The 27,167-nt window shown below is 38.6% G+C and overlaps 1 protein-coding gene across 4 annotated transcripts in view; it reads right to left on the bottom strand.

Annotated features, from left to right (window-relative positions):
• RGS7 (regulator of G-protein signaling 7) overlaps positions 1-27,167 on the bottom strand; it is a 546,902-nt gene that overhangs the window by 183,036 nt on the left and 336,699 nt on the right. For all 4 annotated transcript variants that reach the window (XM_006902443.1, XM_006902442.1, XM_006902441.1 and 1 more), the window contains exon 3: positions 6,134-6,184. In XM_006902443.1, coding sequence (XP_006902505.1) covers positions 6,134-6,184 — 51 coding nt within the window. The remainder of the gene's footprint in view (positions 1-6,133; positions 6,185-27,167) is intronic.

Here is a 27,167-nt window from a genome sequence, read left to right on the forward strand (position 1 = left end):
GCCAGCATTTGTTGCTTGCTGTTCTGTTAAAATTTTGCTATCCTGACTGGGGTGAGATGATATCTCATAGTTGTTTTGATTTGCATCTCTCTTAGAGCTACGGATTTTGAGCATTTCTTCATGTGCTTGTTGGCCATCTGAATGTCTTCTTTGACGTGTCTGTTCATATCCTGTGCCCATTTTTCAATTGGATTATTTACCTTTATCTTGCTGTGGTTCTCAAGTATTTTATAAATTCTAGATACAAGTCCCTTATCTGACATATCATTACCAAATACTTTTTCCCAGTCTGTGGCTTCCCTTTTTTACCATTTTGGAGAAGTTTTTGGATGTGCATAGGGATCTGATTCTCAGAAGGTCCCATTCATCTATTTTATCTTCTCCTGGTTGTAGATTTTTCAGGATACTTGGAAGACTCTTTATGTTGTGGATTAGGATCACTAAAGTTCTTCCAAGCTTTTCTTGAATGAAGTTTATAGTCCTTGGTTTTAGTCCTAGGACCATGATCTAGCTTGAGTTGGTTTTTGTATATGGAGTAAGGTGTGGATCTTGCTTGAGTCTCCTGCAGATATTTTTCCAATTTTGCCAACACCATTTGTTAAAAAGGTTGTCGTTTCCCCAGTTAATTGATTTAATCTCCTTGTAAAAAATCAGTTGACCATAGGTAGATGGGCTGATTTCCGGGTTCTCAATTCTATTCCATTGATCTATGGGTCTGTCATTGTACCAGTACCATGCTGTGTTATCATCAATTAGGTGAAGGGTTTCAGAGCAGACTAGGTTTTCACTTAACAAGTGAAACATTTTATGAAAAAAGTTTAAGATAAATGGGTTTTCCTTTCATTAGTTTATATATATTTTATTTTATAACATGACATCCAATCTTCACCATGTTAACTCATCCTATTTCCCCATGGCTTCCTTTGTATTCCCTCTTCTTTCCTTAATTTTCTGCCTTGTGAACTTAGCCAAATGCCGCCTATATTAGATCAGGTGCACACGATAATGAGGATGCCAGAGGCCATGCCCACAACCTGCTCATCTCCCCTCGGTGAGCAGGATGATGGGAATGCTGAAATCCGTGAACACAACCTGTTCATCATGCCTGCTCACAAAGCAAATGAGGCATCTGGCCTTTGCTGCCCTGCAGTCACCGAACTAAGGCTAGAGACTCAATGGTCTCCACTCCAAATTTCTGGATGTAGCCATATATCAGCTCCAGAGACTCCTCCTTGGCTTAAGGGATCTTCTCCTGTCCTCGGAAGAGGGTCATCCTTAGTCACTTTTCAGGAACAGAACTGAACTTACTACTATATCTTAATTTTTAGCCAAACATAGATGTGTCCTTATGGTAAACAAGAACACTAGGGTGGTATGTACTCCTTAGAACAATCAACTAGAGAATAGAACATTCACATCCTAGTAAAACTCAAGCCTCTGGTGATGGACAGGTGATGGAACTACATGAGTTACGGTAGATAGGATGCAGACCTTGGTCTCCTGGACAGAAGGGGAGAATTTTATCACTGAATCAGCAATTTCAGTTTATTACTTCCTACTATTGTTGTTAAGTGCTATCAAGTCACTTGTGACTCATAGCAACCCTAAGTAGAACAGCCCTAAACCCAACATTATCCTGTGCCACCTTATTTTCTCTGACACACCTAGCACCAGAACCCCAGTGACTCAATCAATCCATCTCATTGAGTGTCTTCCTCTCTTGTGCTTTCCCTCTACCCTCCCAAGCATGAGGTCTCTCTGTAAGGACTGGTCCTTTCTTGCAACATGACAAAGCTTCAGAATCCTTGCCTCCAAGAAGCAGCCTGGTTTCTCCTTCTCCAGGATGAACCTGTTTGTTCTCCTAGCAGTCCATGGTATATTCAATACTCTTCTTCTGCACCACAACTCAAAGGCATCAATTTTCCTTTTATCATCCCTAGCCATTGTCTAGCTTTCGGACACACAGTAAGTAATTGCAAAGACTATGGCCTGGATCAGGCATACCTTAGTCTCCAGAATAACACAGTTGCTCTTTAGTACTTTGGAGAGGTCCTTGACAGCAGGCTTTCCCAATGCAATCAATTCATCTTTTAATTTCCATCTTTTAATAACCAAGACTGCTGATTGTGGAGCCAAGCAAACTGAAGCTGTTAACAATCTTAATTACATCACCATCTATCATGATGCTGCCAATCAGCCTAGTGGTGAGAATCTTTGTTTTCTTGATATTGAGCTTCAATCAATACTTAAGGCTCCCGTCCTTGACCTTTTGCAGCAAACACTTCAGGTCCTCCTCAGTTTCAGCAAATAGGCTTGTGTCATTTGCATAATGCAGATTGTTGAGTCTTCCCCCAATCCTAATGCCACATTTCTCCTCATAGAGAGCAGCCTCCTAGATGATCTGTTCTGCATATATATTGAAAAGGTATGGAGATAGGACATATCACTATTGTACACCCTTCCTGATTTTGAACCTTGCAGTGTTTCCCTGCTCTGTTCTGACGATTGCCTTCTGGTCCAAGTATAGGTTTCACTTAAGCACAACCAAGTGTTCTGGGATTCCCATTCTCAGAGTCAGTCGCAGTTTGTTGTGGTCCACACAGTCAAATGCCTTTGCATAGTCAATGAAACACAGATAGACATTCCTCTGATTTTCTCCTCTTCCAGCCAAGATCTATCTAACATTAGCTATAAAATTCCTAGTACCACCAATTCACCTAAACTCAGCCTGCACTTCTGGCAGTTCCTATCAATGTTCTGTTCCAGTCATTTTTTTTATAATCTTCAGCATAATCTCGCTTACATGTGATATTAATAATACTGTTCAATAACTTCTGCACTCTGCTGGGTCACCTTTCTTTGGAATGGAACAAATATGAATCTCTTCCAGTTTGTTGGTCAGTTGGTTGTCCTCCAGATTTCTTGGCACAACTTGGCACATCCAGGGCAGTGTCTGTTTGTTGAAACATGTCAATCAGTATACCGTCAATTCCTGGGCCCTTGTTTTTTGCAAATTGCTCATAGGTGTTTCATGAAATTCTTCTATGTCCGCCAATTCCTTTCGGTACAAAGACTCTGTTTACTCTTTTCACCTTCTTTTAATGCTTCCTGGATCATTTAATATTCTGCCTAAAGCATCTTTAAGTATTGCAACTCAAGGCTTGAATTTGTTCTTCAGTTCCTTCAGCTTAAAAAATGCCAAGCAAGTTTGGCCTTCTTGATTTTCTGACTCCAGCTCATTGTACATTTCATTATAATACTTTACTTTGTCTTCCTGTGCTGCCCATTGAAATTTTCTGCTCAGCTCCCTAATTTCTTCTCTTTGCTTTGGCTTCTCGGCACTCAAGTGCAATATTCAGAGTCTTGTCTGATATCCATCTTGGTCTTTTCTCCCTCCTCTGTCTTTGTAATGACCTTTTGCATTCTTCTTTGATGAGATTCTTGATAGCCTCCCACAGTTCATCTGGTCTTCACTCATTAGTGTTCAAGGCTTCAAACCTGTTCCTGAGATGGTTTTGAAATTCAGGTGGGATAGACTCAAGGTCAAATTTTACTTCCTGCTGGATTTGATTTAATTTTCCTTAGCTTCAGTTTGAACTTGCATATGAGTTTTTGGTGGTGTGTTCCATAAGCAGCACCTGGTCTAGTTTTCACAGCGGATATTGAGCTTCTCCAGCTATTTTTTCTACAGATGTAATTGATCTCATTCCTGTGCATACCATCAGGTAAAATCCATGTGTACAACTTGCATTTGTTTCTTATAAAAAGTATTTGCAATGAATAAATTATTGATTGTACAGAATTCTATCATTCTATCTCTAGTTTCATTTCTGTCCCAAGACCATGTTCTCCAAATACTAATCCTTCTCTGTTCCCAACTTTTGCATTCCAGTCACCCATTATTATTAATGTATCTTGATTACATGTTTGATCAATTTCTGAAGGCAAATGTTGGAATAAATCTTCTATTTCCCCCTCTTTGGTTCTAGTTGTTGGTGAATATATTTGAAAGATAGTGTTATTCACTGGACTTCCTTGTGTGTGTATGAATATTATTCTGCCACTCACAACATTGTATATCAAGATGGATCTAGAAATGACTTTTTAACTATGCAAACATTCCCATTTTCCCTCACCTTTTCATTTACGGCATAGCAGATCATACGATCTTCTGACTCCAAATGTCTCATGCCAGTCCATCTCATTTTGCCAATACCTAGTATGTCAATATTTTTGTATTCTATTTCTTTCTTAACAATGTGCAGTTTTTCTACAACCATGGTTCTCACATTCCATGTTCCAGTCACTAGTGTCTGCTTACAAATATTCCTCCTCTTTTGTGTTTCCATATTTGAGGGATCAGCCTCAGTGGCCATATCTTCTAATCTAAGTGTGCTTTATTATTGGACACAGAGTTTTTGAAGTCATGTTATCTTGGAAGTGATGGCCAATCCCTCTTCCTTGTCTGTCTTAATTTGGAGACTCAGATTAAGAATAGTAGCTGACAAGTATTTTACAGAAAGGAGAGCAGATGAAGACATTTCCTCAATTATAGAAACCACCAACAGATTCAGTGTTGTCCCCTCCTTGACACCTGTGTCTTGATCTACCCTGTTCCTTGGTATGCCCACTTTTCCCAGAAGCCCAGTGGGCCAAGGCCTGAATGCTTAAATAGATTTTGGCAGAGCACAGAAGGCAGCATAATCACCTTGGCCCCACACAATGCAGATATGTCCACTTTTCCCAGAAGCCTGACTGGTCAAGGCTTGAGAGCTTTAGAATACTTCCTGCTTATTTATTACCTTAGGGAGCTCCGATGGCCTGGTGGTAAAAAGCTGTGCTAACAACCTGAAGGTGGTGTGCTGTTCTAATCTGCTCCGGGAGAAAGATGGGCAATCTCCCTCTGTGTGATTTTCTGCCTCTGAAGTCCCCCTAGGGCTCAGCTTAGGGGAAGCTACAATTTGACAGTAATAAGAAAATACAGCTTATAATATTTTCCTATTTCTCAGACTATTTATGAAGTACATCTTCACTGTTAAACTCACTCAAAAAATTACTCTTTTGAATGTATGTTAGTTACACATTTTAACCATAGTATTCTTTGCAATTAGTTTTTCTGGTTCTTAATGACACTGTCAATCTGGTTTATTGCATAGGATAATACTTCTTATGCTATAATTTCTAAAAGGCAGGCATGCTGTTGAGATCAATCACAGCCTAAACTTAGTAAACCTATGGTTTCTTTGCCTAATTACTCTCTCCTCTTTGTTTAGTAATCATATGGTGTTAAGATCACTGCTTCATCTTTACTACAGCTTTAACCCCTTAATCTTCTGTTGTTTTTTGTTATGTCTTGTCCAGTCAGAACCAATTCAAAGCTGATCACTTCTCCAACATATTTTCAGAGGCTATAAGTCACATAGGAGAATGCCCAACTTTCTCCTTCAGAGCAGCTGGTGAATCTGAACTGCCTGCTTCTGAGATGCACTTAAACTCCTTACCACTAAGTCACCAGAGCAGTATTTTAAAAGCTCATAAACGAAGCATAATCCATACAGACATGTTAATGGCAATCATTATAACAAAACCTTGACTTATAAATGACTTATTGCTTACAAACTTCATGCCAAAACAGAATTAAGGCAAACTGACAAACTAAACAAGTTATTGTTTATCTTATACATTTCATCATAATATCCTATAAATATTGTTGTTGTTGAGTACTGGTCAGTTGGAACTAACCCAGAGCTGAACTTCCAGTAAGTTTTCAGAAGCAGTAAATTACATGGTAGAAGACTGTCCATCCTTCTCCCATGGAGCATCTGGTGGATTTGAACTGCATGCCTTCAGAATTGCAGCGTATCTTCTTATCACTAGGCCACCAGGGCTCCCTATCTTATAAATGGCATGTAAAATTACTTATGTTTATGCACTTAGTTTAAAAATGATAATAACTGTTAGTTGATTTTAAAATGGAGTAATATTAAAATGTGAGAAAAAGATTAAGTACATGAAATTTTAGTTAAAAATGTAGTGATCATGATATAATGTATGCAAATATTAAACACATCGCCAAAATTCAATTATCATTTTTAAAACGAGAAATTCTATCAACAATAAAATGATGGTTTACCTGGATCTTCTATAGTTAAGTTCTTTATTAACCATTGAACAATATCTGATCCTAGAAAAGAGAAAAACACAAGCAGAAATTAATATTTTCTATGTACCTCTTAACTTTGGGGATACTAAACTCTGGATGAATTAGGAGGAATAGTTTTAATTGTTATATTAACAGATTAAACATATGGAGCATTGAAAACAGATACAAATGCACATCTTCAGTGAGTTAATACACATTCTTATAAATTATTAAAGAGAAAATATCTAAATGCAAAGATATACTTAAAGCAGATGAAATGACTGACTCATTCTTTCATTGAATACATTTTATTGAGTTCCCATCATGTTCACAGCACAATTTTTAGTGTATTTAGTACTGTATATCACCAATATCAGATGGATCTTGGCTGAAAGCAGAGAGTAATAAGCTTGTCTATCTGTGTTTCATTGACTATGAAAAGAGATTTTAATGTGTGGATCACAACAAATAGTGGCTAATTCTGAGAAAATGGGAATCCCAGAATACCTGATTGTGTTCATACAAAACCTATAGGTGGACCAGGAGGCAGTCATCAGAACACAGCAAGGAAAACACTTCATCGTTCAAAATCAGGAAAGGGATGTGTCCTATCTCCATACTTCTTCAATCTGTATGTGGAACAGATCAACTGGGAGGCTGGTCTTTATAAGGTGGAATGTGGCTTCAGAATTGGGAGAAGACGCATCAACAACTTGGTTATGCAGTGACACAATCTTGTCACTAAAACTGAGGAGCACTTGAAGCAACTGCTGCAGAAATGCAAGGACTGCAGTCTTCACTATAGATTGAAGCTCAGTATCAACAAAACAATGATTCTCACCACTGGACCAAATGATAGATGGAGAAGAGATTGTTAATTTCACCTTGCTGATCTTCACAACTACTTGCTGTGCATCAAAGAGCTGGACAATGAATAAGCATGACAGAAGAAGAATTGATGTCTCTGAGTTGTGGTGCTAGAGAAGGGTATTGAACATAACATGTACTGCCAAGAGAACAAACAGATCTACCCTGGAGAGAGTGGAGCCAAGTTGCTCTCTGGAGGCAAGGATTTTAAAGATCAATCTCATATACTTTGGCACAGGGCCAAGGAGGGACCAGTCTTTGAAGAATGATACCATGCCTGGAAAAGTGAAGGGACAATGCAGAAGAGAAACTGTGGATGAAATGGACTGACATAGTGACTGGGGTAGTAGGTGTGTCAGAGACAGTGACATTGGCTCATGACAGGACAGGGTTCAGAGCTGTTGTACACAGGACTGCTACAAGTCACTAGCAACTTGATGGCCATAACAACAACAACAATTAAAATATGCTATCTGTCTTATTTATGATGTATGTGTTCTCAAGCCAAGTCAAATATGCTGTCACTCCATGAATCTGGAATTTCTCAAGTATTGATGTCTTTATTGTGCTATTTTCTTTGACTGAATTGTCTATTCATTATGATCAAGATACTCAATAGTTATCTATACAAAAGAACCTGCTTTGGCTATGCCTTTACCCAGTGAGTTCACAACACACTCCTGGAACCTCAGTAGACTGTTGTTAAGTGCCACTGACTTGAGTACAACTCATAGCAATCTTATGAGCAGCCAACCTGAACCCTGCCCTATTCTACACGATCCTCATCATTTTTTAAATACTGGAGACCAATGCTGAAGTTACCATGTCAATCATTTCATTAGGAGTCTTTCTCTCCTACACTGGCCCTCTATCTTTCCAAGCATCGTGTCCTTTTCCAGGGAATAGCCTTACCTAGCTACATATCCAAAGAAAGAAAGGCGAATCTTCACCATCTTTGCCTGACTGTTAGTAGGTCCCAATGCCTCCAGACACACTCTAGGCTGGCAGAAGTGGGTAAAATTTTGACATGTTGTGATTTAATTAATTTAATTGAACAATTTGCGTGGACACTATGATATGGAACTTAAAGAGCTGTGTAAACTTTCAGTAGAAACAAAGAAAAATATTATTTTTAAAAACTGTATGGGGAAATAACTGGAAGTATGATCCTGAATGACAGTTTGTCTCCAGAGCTACCATAAATGCTCCTAAGCAAACTGAGCAATAGAGAGTATACTGGATCAACAATCAAAACTCCTCAGTTACCTGTTTACATCCTTCTTTGGTTTGATGATTGACCAAGAAAAAGTAATCAAACTTTTATCTCTGTTTCTTGAGCTATCACACAAAAGAGTTCTGACATCATAATCTTTGGAGTCTACTTCAGCTGCACAATTCTATAAATCTAGTGATTTGAATTATGTTTTATTAGAATAAACACACACATATATCCTTTCTGTTTTAATATTAAATTAAAATTTAAGTTTATATTAGTTTGCTTGCAATGTTGATATGCATTGTGTTTCACACTATTCTTCATTCACATTGTGTTTTGCAAAATCATTCCCATGCACTATGTTTTATAAAATTAATCACCATTAAAAATATGGAATGCTTCATGAAAAATAGAAAAATAAAAACCCCCAGCTATACGGGGTCTTAAGCTTGGACAGCAGTGGCCACTAAAGACAGCAGTTCTGCGTGGAAGGAGATGGCAGAAACGGGATGAAAATGCTTTCTTACATTGCCTCTGCTTGCTTGTTCTGTGATGCTGAAAGCTGTACTAGAGAAAAAATTGCACTAGAGAAATCAAAACAAAGGGAAGAGATGTTGAAGTAAAAAGCTGAACAGAAGATTCCAAAGGCAGCACGAGAAGACAAAACAAAACTACAATAATGGAATGTGCAGATATCTAGAATCAGAGAATAAAGAGGTAAGAACTTTCTTGGGATTTCTCAAGCTGAAAAACAAATTCAAGTTGCAATACTCAGAGATGCTATGGGCAAAATCAAGAATAACCCAAGAAGAACCAACTAAGATAAAGGAAATATACAGAATCAATGTTCCAAAAAGAATTGGTCATCCATCTATGAAATATTTCCAGAGGTACCATATGATTAAGAACCAACAGTAATCAAGGAAGACTTTCAAGCTGTACTGAAGGCATTGGCTGAATATAAATCCCCAAGAATTAACTGGAATACTAATGGACATGTTTCAACTAACAGATGCAGCTATGAACACACTCACTAGTCTATGCCAGGAAATTTGGAGAATAGCTGCCTGGCCAGCTGACTAGAAGAGATTCATAATTTTTCTAATTCTCAAGAAAAGTCATCTAACAGAATGTGGAAATTAATGAACAATATTATTAATATCACATGCACGCAAAATACTGTTGAACAACATTCAAAAACAGAACAGGATACTGACAGAGAATTGCCAGAAGTTCAAGCTGGATTTAAAAGAGGCCATGGCACCACAAACATCATTGCGATGTTAGATAAATATTAGCTGAAGTAAAAGAATATCAGAACAATGCCCACTTGTGCTTTATTGATTAGACAAAAACATTTGACTGTGTGGATCATAGCAAATTATGGTTAACATTGAGAAGAATGGGAATCCCACAACACTTCATTGTGCTCAAGCAAAACCTATGCCTGAACCAAAAAGTAGTTATGAGACCAGAGCAAGGGACACTACATGGTTTAAAATGAAGATAGACATATGTCAGGGTGGTATCCTTTCTCCATACCTATTCAATCTGTATGCTGATAAAATTATTTGAGCAGCTTGACTCTGTGAAAAAAGAATGAATCAAGATCAGGGGAAGACTCATCAATAACCTTCATTACGCATAAGACACAATCTTTCTTGCTGAAAGTGAGGAGGATTTGAAGTACTTGCTGCAGAATATAAAATACTGCATCCTTAAATATGGATTGCATCTCAACGTCAAGAAACAGAAATTCTCTCCATTGGACCAATAGGTAACATCATGATAGATGGAGAAGAGTTTCAAACTGTCAAAACCTCATCTTACTTGGACTGACAATTAATAACTTGGTATGCATCTTAGAGCTGGACATTGACTAAGAATGACAGAATTGATGCCTTTGAACTGTGATGTTGTAGAAGAGTAATGAATACTCCATGGACTGCCAAAAGAACAAACAGATATGTTTTGGAGAAGGCACAGTCAGAGAGTTCCTCGGAGGCAAAGATGATGAAGTGTTTTCTCACATACTTTGGGCATATTGCTAGCAGAATGGCATCACACTTACAAAGACAGAGGAAAAGAAGAGGAAGACCCTCAACCAGATGCGCTGACACAGTGACTACAGCAATGGACTCAACTGTATTAGAAATTGTGATGATGGAACAGAATATGACAGTGTTCAGATCTGCTGTTTATTGAGTCACTATGAATCATACTTGATTTGATGACCACTTAAAACAATAACAAGAAGCCACCAAAGCTCACCAAATTGTTAAGGGGGCTTAATGGTGTAAGAGTATAACAACTGAAGATATTGATACTTGTTTTCTTCCTAAAGAAAATTTGCTTCCAAATTTAATTGGTTCGCTCACTAAGTTCGTGTTCACACTATTCTTCATTCATATTGTGTTTCATATAATCATTCCCCTGCACTTTGTTGTTGTTTTGTTGTTACGTGTCATTCCTATATACAACAGTTCTGATCCCTGCTCTATCCTGTGCCAACCTCACTGTCTCCTACCTCACTGACACACCTACCCCCATTACCACACTCATTGAATCAATCCATCTAATTGAGGGTCTTACTCTCTTGTGCTGTTCCTCCACCCTTTCAAGCATTAAGTCCCTCTCCAAGGACTCGTCCCTTCTAGCAACATGTCCAAAGTATGTCAGATAAAGTTTCAGAATTCTTGCCTCTAAGGAGCAGCCTGGCTTCACCCTCTCCAGGATGAACCTGTTTTTTCTCTTGGCAGCAGTCCATAGTATAATCAATACTCGTCTCGAGTACCACAGCTCACAGGCACCAATTCTCCTTCTGTCATCTCTAGTCATTGGCCAGCTCTCTGATGCATAGCAATTAACTGCAAAGATTATGGTCTCAATCAGGTGTAACTTAAGTCTCCAGACTGACAGTACTCTGGAGAGATCTCTGACAGCAGACTTTCCCAATGCAGTTAGTCTTTTAATTTCCTGGCTGCTGGTACGAAGATTGTTGATAGTGGAGTCAAACAAACTAAAGCTGTTAACAATATCAATCTCTTCAACATCTATCATGCATTATATTTTGTAAAATTAATATCCATTTGATCGTGCCCATCATTATCCTGTCTTTTTGCCTGGATCTTTCCCCTTTGCTTGCCCCCATTCCACCAAACTGTGCAACCTTGTAGTAATGCCCCTATCCGCTCTCTCCCTTCCCTTCCCTTCCCTCCCCTCCCCTTCCCTTCCTTTCCCTTCCCTTCTCATACCTCCCCTCTTTGAGTTCCCATATATGTTTTAAAAGTTATTCTTCCATTTTTATAATAATGGTCTTATGCAGTATTTTGTGCTATTTCACTCTGCATAATGCTCTCTAGCCTCTTCCAACTTATGCAGTATTTTTTCAAAATTGTTGCTCCTGAGTGCTGTATTGTATTCCATTATGTGAATGTACCATAATATCTCAATCCATTCAGTTGTGGTTGGACATTTGGGCTGTTTCCATGTTCTTGTCATGGTGAATAACACTGCTATGAACACTGTTTTAAGAATCTCTGTGTCTCAGTTCTAATTTCATTGGAGTATATTCCTAGTAGTAGAATAGCTAGGTGATACAGAGTTTCTATGTTCAACTTTTTGAAGAAAATGCAAAGTGTCTTGCAGAAAGGCTGTACCATTTTACAGTCCCACCAACAGTGTATGAGAGTTGCTCCCTTGCCACATCCTCTCTAACATTTATTGCTGGCTGCCCTACTAAACTATGCCACTGCTATTGGGGTGAGATGGTATCCCATTGTGGTTTTGATTTGCATTTCTCTTATTACAAGTGATTTTGAGCATTTCTTTATATGTATGTTGGCAACCTGAATGTCTTCCAAATTTAAGTCTGGTAACTCACTGGAATTTGTAAAGGAATTATAACCATGTGGCTTTTTAGTATAGACACCTACTGTATGCAGATTGCTCAGAATATCTCTGCTCTGTCCATTAAAACAACCAATAACATGCCAACAAGAACAACAACAAAACTATGTGGTGGAGCTTCTGTAAGTATATAATAATATTCCAGCATGCACAGTAAGAAAATCTGTTTTATTATTCTCACTATCAAATAAGCATTCATCATTTGGCAGTCATCCACAATGAAGTTTGTAGACTTTACAATGTATGTTGTGGTTGTTGATGATGATTGCCTTTGAGTTGAGCATGACTCATAGCAACCCTATCAACAAAAGACTGAAGCCCCTCTACAACTATCAACATTTATCAAAGTTCATGGAGTTTCTGAAGACATGTTATTTAGGAAGTGGATGCCACTACTGCTTCCAAACCTTTCATAGTATATTATTGTTATTACGTGCCATTGAATCACTTGTGATGTACAGTGAACCTCATCCAGGTTCTCCCTCTCCTGTGCTGTCCATCCACCCTTCCAAGCATGATGTCCTTCTCCAAGAACCAATCTCTCCTGGCTACATGCCCAAAGCAAATGAGGCAGAGCTTCAAAATCCTAGCCTCCAAGGACAGACTTGGTTTCACCCTCTCCAAGACAGACCTATTTGTTTTCTTGGCAGTCCATGGTATGTTCAAGACAGGATACAGCAGGGTTTAGGGCTATTATAACAACAACAACAACAACGATTCTTCATTCATATTGTTACATGCTGTCAAGTCACCTGCGACTCATAGTGGCTGTATATATAGCAGCTCTGACACACCAACCGCCATTGCTCCAGTTACTCTATCAATTTATCTCATCTGCTGGTGTATTGATTGTGGAGCCAAGCAAACTGTAATTGTTAACAACATCAATTTTCCCCCCCATCTATCATGGTGCTGCCAATTGTCTCAGTGGTAAGAATATTCAATGTTGAGCTTCAATCCTCATTGAAGACTATAACCCTTGACCTTCTGCAGCAAGTGCTTCAAATCTTCTTCAGTTTTAGTGAGCAGGGTTGTGTCATCTGCATAACATAGGTTGCTGATGAGTCTTCCTCCAATCCTTATGCCACATTCCTTCTCATAAAGCCCTGTTTTCTGAATGATCTGTTCTGCATATAGATTAAAAAGGTATGGAGACAGGATGAATCCCTGACATACTCCCATGTTTTATAAAATAAATCACCATTGTAGAAAGCCAAATATCAAATTTAATATTATTAATAAACCAAATGTTAAATCAGGATAGGAGGGAGGTTGGTACAAGCTGCAATTCACCCTGTAGCATGGAGGCAATTGTTAAATGTTTGCAGGGGTAGGCTTAAGGCAATCCTTAAGAGTCTACATAATCCTTAGTTTGTATTTACTAAATCCCTCCCTCCTGAGATGAGCATAAGGTAAACAATAGAGAAGAATTAGGTCTTATTTACAAAAGACTTTCCCATGATCCTTGTTTTTATTTACCACTCTCTTGTGATTTTCCTTTGTTTACCTTCCTGATAATTCTCAATAAAAACCCAGAAAGGAGTAGCATAGGGGCTGCAGTTCTCCCAGCTGTTAGTCCCCTGCCTTTACACTTTCTGGCCTGACCCCCATTCCTGTGTGTCCCCATCTCTGTCATTTCCTTTGATCAACAGCATACCACTGGACCTTGGCCAGCTTTACCCAAACTTTTCAAGTCCCCGCCGGATCCCTCCAATTTTCTTCACCCCCCTCCCTCCGCCCCTCAAACTGCACAAACTTATGGTTTCGCCCCCACCCATTCTTGCCCTTCTGCTCCCACCCCCTTCCCTTCTCGAGTCCCCACACATTTTTATTTTAACTATTTTTAATGAAATTTTTTAAAATCCAATTAATTATAACCAATCCTTAAAACATATTCTCAGAAAATTTAGCTTTTTAATGAAAAAAAGAAAATTTGCCACAGGATTGAGATTTGTGGACATTAAGAAGACGTCAGTGTCCTCTAGGGTCACCTATGTTGTGTAATGTTTTATGAGTTCACTATTTTTCAATATTGCACAGTATTCCATTGGATGAATTTATTATGGTTGCTGCTCTAAAGAATTGGCAAAAAACAAGGCACCAAGAATTGGTGGCATACCAATTAATATTGCCCTGGATGTGCCTACCAAGTTGTGCCAAGAAATCTGAATTACCACCACCGACTGGAAGAAATCTATATTTATTGACATTCCTAAGAAAGGCAATCTGACAGAGTGTGGAAATTATCAAACAATATCACTGATATCACATGCAAGCAAGATTCTGCTGAAGGTTATAAAAAAATGACTGGAACAGCACATCAACAGAGAAGTGCAGGTTGGATTAGAGAAGAGGCCATGGTACTAGGGATATTATAGCTAATGTCAGATGGATCTTGGCTGAAAGCAGAGAGTACCAGAGGAATGTCTATCTGTGTTTCATTGACTCTGCAAGGGCATTTTTGACTGTGTGGATCACAACAAACTGTAACTGACTCTGAAAAGAATGGGAATCCTAGAACACTTGATTGTGCTCATGTGAGACTTATACTTGGATCACGAGGCAGCTGGAATAACACAGCAAGGAAACACTGCATGGTTCCAAATTGGGAAGGTTGTGCATCAAGGATGTGTCATACCTCCGTATCTTTTCAATCTATATGTGGAACAGATTATCCGGGAGGCTAGGCTTTATGAGGAGAAGTGTGGCATCAGGATTGGAGGAAGACTCACCAAAAATCTGCATTATGCAGATGATACAACTCTGTTTGCTGAAACTGAGTAGGACCTGAAGTTGCTTGCTCTGAAGGGTCAAGGTCTGCTGCCTTAAATATGGATTGAAGCTTAACATTAAGAAAACAAAGATTCTTACCACTGGGCCGATTGGCAGCATCATGATAGATGATAAAGAGATTGAGATTTTTGATAGCTTCAGTTTGCTTGGCTCTACAAAATAAACACTATTGGTATGACCAGCCAGGAAATTAAAAGAAACTGCAGTGGGAAAGTCAGCTGTCCAAGACCTCTCCAAGGTACTGAGGAGCAACAATGTCAGTCTGGAGACGAAGGTGCACCTGACAAAGGTCACGGTCTTCGTAGTTACTTGTTATGCATCAGAGAGCTGAACAATGACTAGGGATGACAGAAGGAGAGTTGATGCCTTTGAGCTTTAGTGCTGGAGAAGAGTAGTGAATATACCATTGACTGCTAAGAGAACAAACAAGTTTGTCCTGGAGAGGGTGAAGCCAGGCTGCTGCTTGGAGGCAAGGATTCTGAAGCTCCATCTGACATACTTCGTAATATGTTGCAAGGCAGGATCAGTCTGTGGAGACGGAGGTCATGCTTGGGAAGGTGGAGGGATACTGCAGGAAAGGAAGATCCTTGAGGAGATGGATTGATTCTGTCACTAGGATAATGGGGATAGGCATGCCGGAGACAATAACACTGGCAAGGGATAGAGCAGGGTTTAGGGCTGTTGTACATAGGGTTGCTGTGAGTTGCAAGTGACTTGATAGCACATAACAACAACCATTCTTTTGTTGCTGGGCACTTGGTTTGCTTCCATCTCCTTGCTGTAGTAAATAATGCAGCAATAAACAAGGGTGTGTATATATCTCTTTGGATGGTGGTTCTGGATTTTTTATATTCCCAATAGTGGCATTGCTGGGTGAGACAGCTCAGTCAAAAGGACAACTACTGCATAGCACCACTGCTATAGTGTTATGTCATATATCCCTGGTATGTTCATTTTCTGTACAGAGAGGAAACTCGTGGTTGCTGTGAAGCTGAACACTGTGGCACTGATGAGTCAAATGCGAGAATGGTTACCCATGGTGGACAGTGTTTGGGGGAGCTACCTAATTAAACCAAGTTTGGAGGCAGGAGTGGCATCCACTTCTGAAATGGCTTGTCTCTGGAAACCCTATGAACCTGGAGAAATGATGAAAGTTATACAGGTGTCCAGGTCTTTCTTTCAAGGGTCGCTGAGTCACCTATGACTTGATGGCACTTAACAACACCACCACCAGCATAGAGAGAGGTCAGGTGGCCTAGTGGGCAGAAAGTGATACTACCAAACCAAAGGTGGGTAACTCTAATCCGTGGCCCTCTGGCCTGTCTTTAATTGTTTTTGGTGAAACATTTCTCTATGTCGTATAGCCCAGGCCTGTCCACTTGCTGTGCAGAGAGGAAACTCGTGGTTGCTGTGAAGCCGAACACTGTAACACTGATGTGTCAAATGCAAGAATGGTTACCTATGGTGGACAGTGTTTTAAAACAAGCTTGGAAGCAGGAGTGGCATCCACTTCTGAAATAGCTTGCCTCTGGAAACCCTATGAACCTGGATAAAGGACCAAAGTTATGTAAGGGTCCAGGTCTCTCGTTCATAGGGTCGCTATGAGTTGCCTACAACTCGATGGCACTTAACAACAACCATTGTTATAAAGAAGATCTGACATGGGAAGTTGGGAGAAGAGGATAAGTGTGGATAGATAATGAACACTGAATTGGAATATATGAAGGAAAGAAGTGTTTATAAGGAATATATAATTAGGCATTATATGCATTAGAACATCCCAGAATAAGAGATATATTGCAGAGAGAACTGAGGGAAGGGAGAAGTAATTAGGCAACAATGAGTGAATATGAAAAAGAAAAAAAAACACAAATTAACTGGGGTAGGGGGAAAAAAGGAGAGTAAAATGTGCATCAATGAATGAATAAAAATCTAACTTTTCTGTAAACTTTCATTAAAATCACAATTAAAAATTTTATTAAACATAAAAAGATGTCAGAGACCTGTCAAACATTATGAAAATGTGTTTCTACCAATCTGTTACACAACTGGCTTTTGTTATTTGAGAAGACTATTTCTAGTGTGGCGGTATGTGCAAAATAATAAATTTAATATTTCACGCCTTCAAGATGAGTGTTATTACTTCAGAACAAGAATGAGTACTGTGATTATTCAATTATCCTGCATGCCAGGGTCTTGTTTACCATCAGGATTCCTAACATGTTTATCTATTTCCTATTAAATTGAATAATTTCCTCTAAAGGGGATAGATAACACACTCTTACCAATAGCTTTTTTCTAAAGGCCCTGATTTCATAGCAATGAAACACAAATACACTGTACAGAAAAGATTACTTGGGTGCATCGGATTTGACAGAAACAACAGCTGCAACAAGACTGCATGTGACTGATCTTCTTTCATCTCTCTTTTCTGATATCCACCTTTTAATATATAATAGGTTGTGGCAATATGCAAAATGAAGAGGCCTTAATTAACAGATACCTCCATTACTGATGGTGATTCTGCAGCTTTCTCCTAAGGGCTTTCCTGCATGACACACAATGAACGTAATAGCATCTGTGTTTGCCAAACGAGTATTTGATTAAACTATTAAGCTGAGAATACAAATTGCTCTTTTTACCCTGCCACTCCCCAAGCAATGGTTGGTAAATTACCAAGTAGAGTGTTTCACGTGCTCTGTCAAGGCAAAGGCAAAACTGGATTGTTTTGTGAAATTAAGAAGTAATTTGTACGAAGGCTGCACAGTGCAGTGGACTTGGGGGGAGGGATTGCATAGTAATGAAAGAGTTTTTCTTTTAATTATGAAGGAGAAAAGTGAATTGGGGAAGGGGGTGGGCAGGGAGAAAAGTGCAACAATGAATGACTGGAAGCCCTAAGTCTCTGTAAACTTTCATTAAATTCAATTTTTAAAAAAAGTAGTTTGTTTTTTTCTTTTAAATCTGTCATGACATTTTGAAATGAGAGACACATCAGATACAGGATTGCAGTTAATAAGTTTGTACTATTCACCAAGCATTAGAGTAAATGTATATCAGGTTGGTCTAATTTTGTCTGCTCTATCTAAATGCATCTGTGATTTGGTATACACTTACGTGTAATTTTTACATATCTATTTAGACAGAGAGAATGAAATGTTTAGGTAGTTAAAAAAGGGTAAGTGTTGGTCATTGTGGGAAATATCCATAAATAATAGAAAAATGGCCTTGGGAATATAGAAGGCAATCTTTTTCTCATATTATTTTGTAAAACGTGTCTATGGGAAAACAGTCTTCTTTTGGAGGAAAAACATTTAAACTTTGAGGAATAACAATTAGAGGAAAAGAACTTGATATGATGTAACCAATGCAATTTTTGTTCCATAATTATAATATTAGAGGACCTAGTCAGGTGGCCTAGTGGTAAGGAGTTGCAGTGCTGACCCAAAGCTCTTCAGAAATAAGCAATCTCCTGTGTTTCTTCACAACCTCGCCAGCATTTGATGTTTGCTGTGCTGTAATAGAAAAACAAGTCTGTCTACCAAAATTTATCAGATAAACGATTCTGTGTTTTTAGTCCAATTAACTGGAGGTAAGATATAAGTGATAAAATTACAAGGATAAGGTAAGAACAGTCACCAATAATCATTTGCTGTTGCAGTGTTAAGAGAACAATTGTTTATTTGAAGGTTACTGACACAGGGTTGATTAATGAACTCAAAACATTCCAAAGTAGAAGGTATTTTTCAGGTAATTTGTTAACTGCAACTTTACACAAAGAAAACCTAAGCAAGGCAAGGAAGGGAGTTCACGTATGTTCCAGACCTTTCCAGTACACAGGCATGGGAGAGATAGTAGCCTTCTGAGTCCTGAAGTCTTACTCAAATCTACTTATAAAAAATTATAAACTGAATTATATCTTTCCACAAAAATTCAAATTCCAAACGCACACACAACTTTAACACATGTGAATTTACATACAAAAAAGGGGGTTAAGTTCAGGTGTGAAGTAAGTATTAATATAACTTCATACTTCAACTTTCCCCTCATACGCATATGTGTGTGTACACACTCAGCACACACACAAGTAATTCTGTCTTATTGTCGTTGTTACATGCTGTCGAGTACAGCCCACAGTGACCCTGGGAACAACAGAGCTGAGATCTGCCCTACCCTGTCCCATCCTCATATCTCTGACACACTCAAACCCACTGCTGCAGCCACTGTGTCAACCTACTTCCCTGACAATCTTTTTTCCTTTGTGGACCTTTCAACTTTCCAAGCATGATACCCCTCTCCAAGAAGCAGCCTTTCCTAGCAACATGCCTGAAGTATGTGAGATAAAGCTTTACCATCCGTGCCTCAAGGAGTACTTTGGGTTCACTTTCCCCAAGATATATGTCTTTGTTCTTTTGGCAGTACATGAGATGTGCAGTACTCTTCTCCAACACCACAGCTCAAAAGTTATCAATTTCTTTTTCTGTCATCCTTATTCAATGTCTAGCTCTCAGACACATGGCATGTGATTGAAATAAAATATTGAAAAAAGGTTCAGCAATTTGAAATTAATCAAATACGTAATTAAGGTATGTATTGACAATTACTAGGGATTGGAATATGAAAGTTGGAAACAAAGAAGGATCAGCAATAGGAAAATATGGCAAATTTGACAGAAACTACTCAAGAGGTGGCAAGACAGAAGCATGAGAGATCAAAAATTAATTCATTGAAAATACCTTTGTACAGCAACATAAATGGAAAAGATACACATGGACCTCACCAGGTGGCATATACAGGAATTAAATTACTACATCTGTGGAAAGAGGAAAGAGACAAAAACAAAAGAAAGCTCCAGATAAGCCATCAGAACAAAACTAGAGGCTGATGATAAAACAGATCATAAGGACTTATCCCAAGTTCAGACTGAAGCTGAAGAAAATGAATAAGTCGATGGAGCCTTAAAAAACCAAAACAAACTTGATTTAGAACTGAATCTAAATTAGGAGAACTCTGGTAGTTTTGGGGTAAAGAATTATGCTGCTGGAGCAAAGGTACTTGGTGTGAATCCACCAGTTGCTCCATGGAAGAAGGATTGGCAATCTCCTCCTATGCAATTTATTGTCTCTGAAAACTCACTAGAGGGTCAGCTCCAACTCAATGGTAAAAAACAACAACAACAAATTAAGACACCATCTCAAGAAGAGATTTGATAAACAGAACCCTGATGATTGAAGTTCAGATGATTTATGAAATGACATCAAGGACATCATACATGAAGACAGCAAAAGGGTACTAATAAGATGGGAAAGAAAGAACAAGGCCAAAATAGGTAGCAGAAGAGACTCTGAAAATTTGCCTTGAACGTAGCTAAATCTAATGGGGAAAAGTAAAGTCATAGAGGGGAATCACAGGGTCACACAATTTGGTGAATGGAGAGGGGATAAAGGAAATGGGAATGATCTGGTGGGAACCTGAAAAGACTAAATAATGGTGAGCATAGGTCAAAAGGTGATTGATTTTATAAGACACAATGTATGGGAATGGATGAAATAGTATCAAATAAAGAAAAGTGTGATATACAAAGTATATTCATTTTAAAAGAAACAAATAAAAGGCTTAAAAGGGCCACCTGAGAGACAAAAGAAAACACCATAAAAAGTGTAGAAACTTGGAATCAGAAAAGCAAATGGGAAAGGACATGTCCTATAATTACCCAAGCTTAAAGAACTGAAAGGAAATAGCATTCCAAGCTCAATTTGTAGTGCTAAAGGGTTCTATCAGCAAAATATTGAACAACACAAGAAGTATCTAAAGAACAAGAAAGAGAAAAATAAAAAAGAACAAGGGGAATATACAGTAGCATTCTATCCCCCAAAAATGGTCATTGTTCAACTACTTAGGGAAGCAGTGTATGATCAAAAACTAGTGGTCCTAAAGGAATAAGTCCTCACTGAGGCACTGGTGCAAAACAAGTGTCCAGAATTAGTGGAATGCCAATCAAAGTGTTTTATGAAACAGAGATAGTAGGATAGAAGCTCACTCATCCATGCCAAGAAATCTGGAAGAAAGACACGTGGCCCAGCAACCAGAAAAGATCTATATTCAAATGCTTTCTAACAGAACACAGAAGTTATTAAAGAATATAATTAATATCACACACATGTAAAACTTTGCTGAAGATCATTTTAAAAAAATGGTTGTAGCATGACATCAACAGGGAACTGTCATAGAGCAAAGGATATTATTGTTGATTATTGCTGGAACTTAACTAAAAGCAGAGAAGGAAATCATGCTTGAAAGGGTGGAGGGACAATACAGGAGAGGAAGACCCAGAATGAGATGGGTTGACAAAGTAACTGGGGTAATGGGGGTAGGTATGTCAGAGACAGTGAGGTTAGTTAGCACAGGACAGAGCTACAGGGTTGCTATGAGTCACAGGCAACTCGACAACATATACAACAACAGCAACAGTGATCAGGAAGGTGTTTATTCTTGTTTTCATGACAATACAAAGGCATGGAACTCATCAGAACAAAGTACAGACAACATTATGAAGAATAAGAATCTCAAAATACTTAGGTGTGTTCAAGTGGAACTTGTATACAGATTAAGAGACTTGAGTAAAACAGTTGAATATTATGTGGTTAGAAATCAGGAAAGATGGGCGTCAAGGTTATACCTTGTCATCATAATTACTCAGTCTGCATGTTGAGCAAACAGTGCAAGAAACTGGAGTACATGAAGAAGAACATGCCATCACAGGTGCATAAAACCCCATTAACAACCCATAATATGCAAATGATAAACCCTTACTTGTTTAAAGCAAAGAGGAATTGAAGCAATTCCCGAGGGAGATTAAAGACCTAGTGCAGATTATACTTCAATATAAATACAACAAAAAAATAATCACAGCTGGACCTATAAATAAGATCATGCTAAATGGAGGGCACCAGCAGTCAGGAAATAAAAAGCCAAATTGCATTAGGCAAATCTGCTTTCAGAGATCTCTCCAAAGTACTGAGAAGCAACGATGTCAGTCTAGAGACTAAGGTGCACCTGATCCAGGCTGATCTTTGCAATTACTTGCTATGTGTCACAGAGCTTGAAGTTGACTTAAGATGACAGATAATTGATACCTCTGCGTTTTAGTGATGGGGAAGAGTCTTGGACATACCATGGATCACCAAGAAAATAAACAGGTCTATCCTGGAGAGGGTGAAACCAAGTTTTTCCTTGGAGGCTAGGATTTTGAAGCTCCATCTCACATACTTTGGGACTGTGACCAGGAGGGACCAGTCTTTAGAGAAGGATATCACACTCGGAAGGGTGGAGTGCCACAGGAGAGGAAGACCCCAGATGTGATGGATTGATATAGTAACTGGGGCAATGAGGGTGGAAATGTCAGAGTCAGTGTGACTAGCTTAGAATAAGGCAGGCTTCAGAGCCATTGTACATAGGGTTGCTATTGGTCACAGGTGACTCTATGGTACATAATAACAAATGGGGGGACCCCTGAAATTAGTTCAGGTTATCACTTCACTTGGATCCACAAATACTACCCATCAATATGACAGTCAAGAAATCAAAAGTTCTACAGAATGTAGATTATTAAAGTGAAAACAAACAATGATGAAGAGAGCTGAACAAAAGATTTCAAAGAGAAGCTGAAGAAGACAATACAGAGTATTATTATAACAACATACAAAGAGATAGTGTTAGAAAACCAAAAAAAAGGCATGCTAAGCACTTTTAAAATGGAAAAATCTGAAGAACAAATTCAATACTCTAGCTACAATACTGAAGGATTCTATGTACAAAATATTTAATGATGCACTAATTTGATCAAAAGAAGATAGTATAGACAGAGATACTGAACCAGAAAGAACTGGCTGGCATATGATCAAGAATCACTAGTACTGATGGAAGAAGTGAAGGTCTCACTGAAAGCACCCCCCCCGACACGTCCCCAGTAATTGATGGAACACCAGTTTAGGTATTAAATAAAAAACCAACCAAATATATCCTTGAATATGCTTACTTGCTTGTGCCAAGAAGTCTGAAATATTGTTATCAAACTAACCAAGTGGAAAAAGTACATATTCATTCATGCCCATCCCCCCAAAAGGTGATACAACAGAACACAGATAACTGAATATATTATTACTATCTCTAGCCCAAAGTCCACCAGCATTTGGTTGTTCTGGAATTCTAAAATGCTGTAGGGCCCGAGGGTCACGTAAATTGATTTTGGATAAACACTCTTTCAAGTGGTACAGCAGAGGTCTATTTACTTAAATAGCACAGAGTTACTGCAACGATGGACAATGGGGCCATAGGTGTGTCAAACACCACAACTGGCTACCCATCATGGGCATTGTTTGTTGGAGCTCCCAGACTGATTCAGGTTTGGAAGCAGGACTGGCATCCACTTCCTAGATTACATGCCTATGGAAAGTCTAAAAACTTGAAGAAATGATGATAGTTATAGAAAGGCTTCAGGTCTTTTGTTCATCTTTTGTCTATATATGTATCCTTCCCTCGTGTGTATTCAGTCTATATGCTGAACAAATCATATAAGAAGTTAGACTATATGAAGAAACATGTGTCATCAGAATAGGAGGAGATTGAGGAAGTAGTGGAATGCCCCAGATGCGTGTTTTGGGGAGGTGAGAGCCAATGGCAATGCTTCGATTATGGAGGATTGTGGAATGATGGCGTTAATGGAGTTTGAACCTTGCCTTGGTCCTTAAATTTGGTTGGGCCCTCAGGCCTTGTTTTAAATGTTCTTTACATCAAACATTCTTCTAGGTCATATAGCATTAGTCTGCCCATTTGCTCTACAGAGGTAACTCGCAGTTGCTGTGATGCTGAACACTGAGACATGATATCCTTCTCCAAGGACTGGTCCCTCCTGGAAACATGCCCAAATTATGTGACATGGAGCTTTAAAATCCTCGAGTCCAAGGATCAACTTGGTTTCACCCTCTCCAGGACAAACGTGTTTGTTCTCTTGGTTGTACATGGTATGTTCAATGCTCTTCTCCAGCACATCTCAAAGGCATCAATTTCTTTTTCCCCACCAGTAATGTTGTTTTATCACATTTATTGATGAAGATGAATGATTTCCAATATTTGTTTATTTGCAAATATTACTGCTAAGAACATTATGCATATATATTTCCTTTTTTTAATTAATTGATTTTAATGAAAGTTTACAGAGACTTTGGATTTCTATACATCCATTGTTGCATTTTTCTCCCTGCCCAAGGCCTCCCACCCAATTAGCTTTTCTCCTTGAAAAGTAAAAGAAAAAATTCCTTCATTATTATCCAAACCCTCCCCCCAAGTACACTCCACTATGCTGGCTTTGTTCTGGACTCCTGTCATAACAATAATATCTAATCATATATCTCTTTTAAACAGTTCTATCCCTCATCTGCTTCAATGCAGTATCCATTATTTATACCCTATTTCTCAGTTTCCCCACAACCCCTATGTCAGTCTTCTTTTATAACAGTGGCATTACTCCATATTTGTCATTTTGTGATTGAAATATTTTTCTCAGCAGAATGTCCTCCATGGTCATCCATTTTGTGTAATATTTCATGAGTTCCTTGTTTTTCAATGCTGCACAGTATTCCATACCATTCCATAGTATTCCATACCATTCCATAGTATTCCTACTCCTCCAGAGCTTTTCTATCCATTCATTTGTTGATGGGCACTTGGATTGTTTCCAACTCTTTGCTATTGTGAACAAAGCCAAAATAAACATAGGTTTGGTGCACATATCTGTTTGGGTGGCAGTTATGATTTCTTTGGGGTATATTCCCAGCAGTGGAATTTCTGGGTCAAATAGTATTTCTATTTGCAACTTTTTGAGAAAGTGCCATAGAGCCTTCCATAGTGGTTACAGCATTTTACACTCCCACCAGCCTCGCCACCATTTAATGTTTGCTGTTCTGTTAAATTTTGCTATTCTTACTGGGGTGAGATGATATCTCTTATTTGTTTTGATTTGCATCTCTCTTAGTGCTAGGAATTTTGAACATTTCTTCATATGTTTGTGTACCATCTGAAGGTCTTCTTTGGTGAAGTATCTGTTCATATCCTGTGCTCATTTTTCAATTGGGTTGTTTACCTTTATCTTGTGGTGGTGCTAAAATATTTTATAAATTCTAGATATATAACCCTTATCTGACATGTCATTACCAAATATTTTTTTCCGATCTGTGGCTTCCCTTTTTAATCTGTTGGAGAAGTTTTTGGACATGCATAGGACAGTATACTTAGAAAACCCTAAAAAAAAAAAAAGAAAGAAAGAAAGAAAAAGAAAACCCTAAAGACTCAGCAATAAAACTACTGGACATAGTTAACCAATTCAGCAAAGTGGCAGGATACAAGATCAACATAAAATAATCAATTTTATTTCTCTCTAAAGTACTGAAGAGCAATGGTATGTCTCTGGAGACTAAAGTGTGTCTGGTACAGGCCATGGTCTTTGCAATCACTTGTTATGTGTCAGAGAGCTGGACAATGACCAGGGAGGATAGAAAGAGACTTGATGCTTTTGAGCTTTGGTGTTGGAGAAGAGTGCTGAGGGTACCAGGGACTGCTAGGAAAACAAACAGATCCATCCTGGAGAGGGTTAAACCGGGCTGCTCCTAGGAGGCAAGGATTCTGAGACTTTGTCTGACATGCTTTGGTCATGTTGTAAGGAGGAACTGGTCCTTGGAAAAGGACATCATGCTTGGGAGGGTGGAGGGCAGACGCAGGAGGAGAAGGCCCTCTGGGAGGTGGATTGATTTGCTGACTGGGCCATCGGGATGATTGTGTCAGAGACAATGAGATTGGCACAGGATAGAGCAGAGTTTAGAGCTGTTGTACATAGGGTCACTATGAGTCGCAAGTGACTCGATGGCACATAACAACAACAGTGACAAAGAGAATATAGAAATGGAGCTAAGAAAAACAATACTCTTCACAATTGCTAATCCCAAAATTCAATATTTGAGAGTAAATCTAACCAGAATCACAAAGGATCTATTAAAAAAATTACAAAACATTATAACAACAAACTAAAAGAGACTTGGAGAAGTAGAAATATATCCTTGCTCATGTATAGGAAGACTAAACATTGTGAAAATGGCAATACTACCAAAGGCAATTTGCACACTTAATGCAATCCCAATACAAATACCAATTCCATTCTTGAAAGAGATAGAAAAGGCAATCTCTGATTTAATTTGGAATAGAAAGAGGCCTGGAATAAGCAAAGTACTCCTTAAAAAGAGAAACAAGGTAGGAGGCATCTCACTCCCTCATTTTAAATCCTACCATACTGCCGTGGTGTTCAAGACAGCATGGTACTGCTATGACAGACACACTGATCAATGGAATGGAAATGAGAATCCAGAAATCAGCCCATCTACCTATGGTCAACTGATTTTTGACAAGGAGACAAAGTCAGTTAAGTGGAGAAATGACGGCCTTTTAAACAAATGGTGTTAGCAAAATTGGAAAACTATCTGCAGAAAACTCAAGCAAGATCCACAGCTCATTCCACACACAAAAACCAATTCAAAGTGTATCATGGACAGAGGACTAAAACCAAGGACACTGTACTTCATTTAAGAAAAGGCTGGAAGAACTCTAGAAGTCCTAATACAACATAAGCAGCCTTCCAAGTATCCTGAAAAATTTACAACCAGAAGAGGATAAAATAGATGTGACCTTTTAAGAATCAAAGGTATCAATTTCTCTGTGAAGACCTTGACCTAGATCAGGCACATACTCCCACATCTTTCTCCCAGAGGCTATCTGGTCAGTCTAAGCCACTGACCTTGCAGTTAGCAACTGAATGCTTAAACACTGTGTCATCAGGACATATTTTTTTTGGCTTTTTAAAAAAATTTTAATTTAGTTTATTTTTCATCTCAATGAACATCTACAGAGATTTTGGAATTCCATTCATTCATTGTTGCACCCTTCCCCCCGCACAAACCCCTCCCCCCTCCCCCCAGGACATATTTTTTTTCAAAAGTTTATTTAAGTGAAACTCTACAAAACACATTGGATTTTCATTCTATCAATCATAGACATATTTTGATTAATATTATTAATTACCATGTCTAATCAAACATCAGGTGAAGTGCGCTGTGAAAACTAGGCCGGGGGCTGATTGTGGAACAGACCACCAATTACTCATATGCAAGTTCAAGCTGAAGCTGAGGAAAATTAAAC

This window comes from Elephantulus edwardii, unplaced genomic scaffold (genome assembly GCF_000299155.1).
Source record: "Elephantulus edwardii isolate Elephantulus edwardi_28Jun2011 unplaced genomic scaffold, EleEdw1.0 scaffold00412, whole genome shotgun sequence".
NCBI lineage: Eukaryota > Metazoa > Chordata > Mammalia > Macroscelidea > Macroscelididae > Elephantulus > Elephantulus edwardii.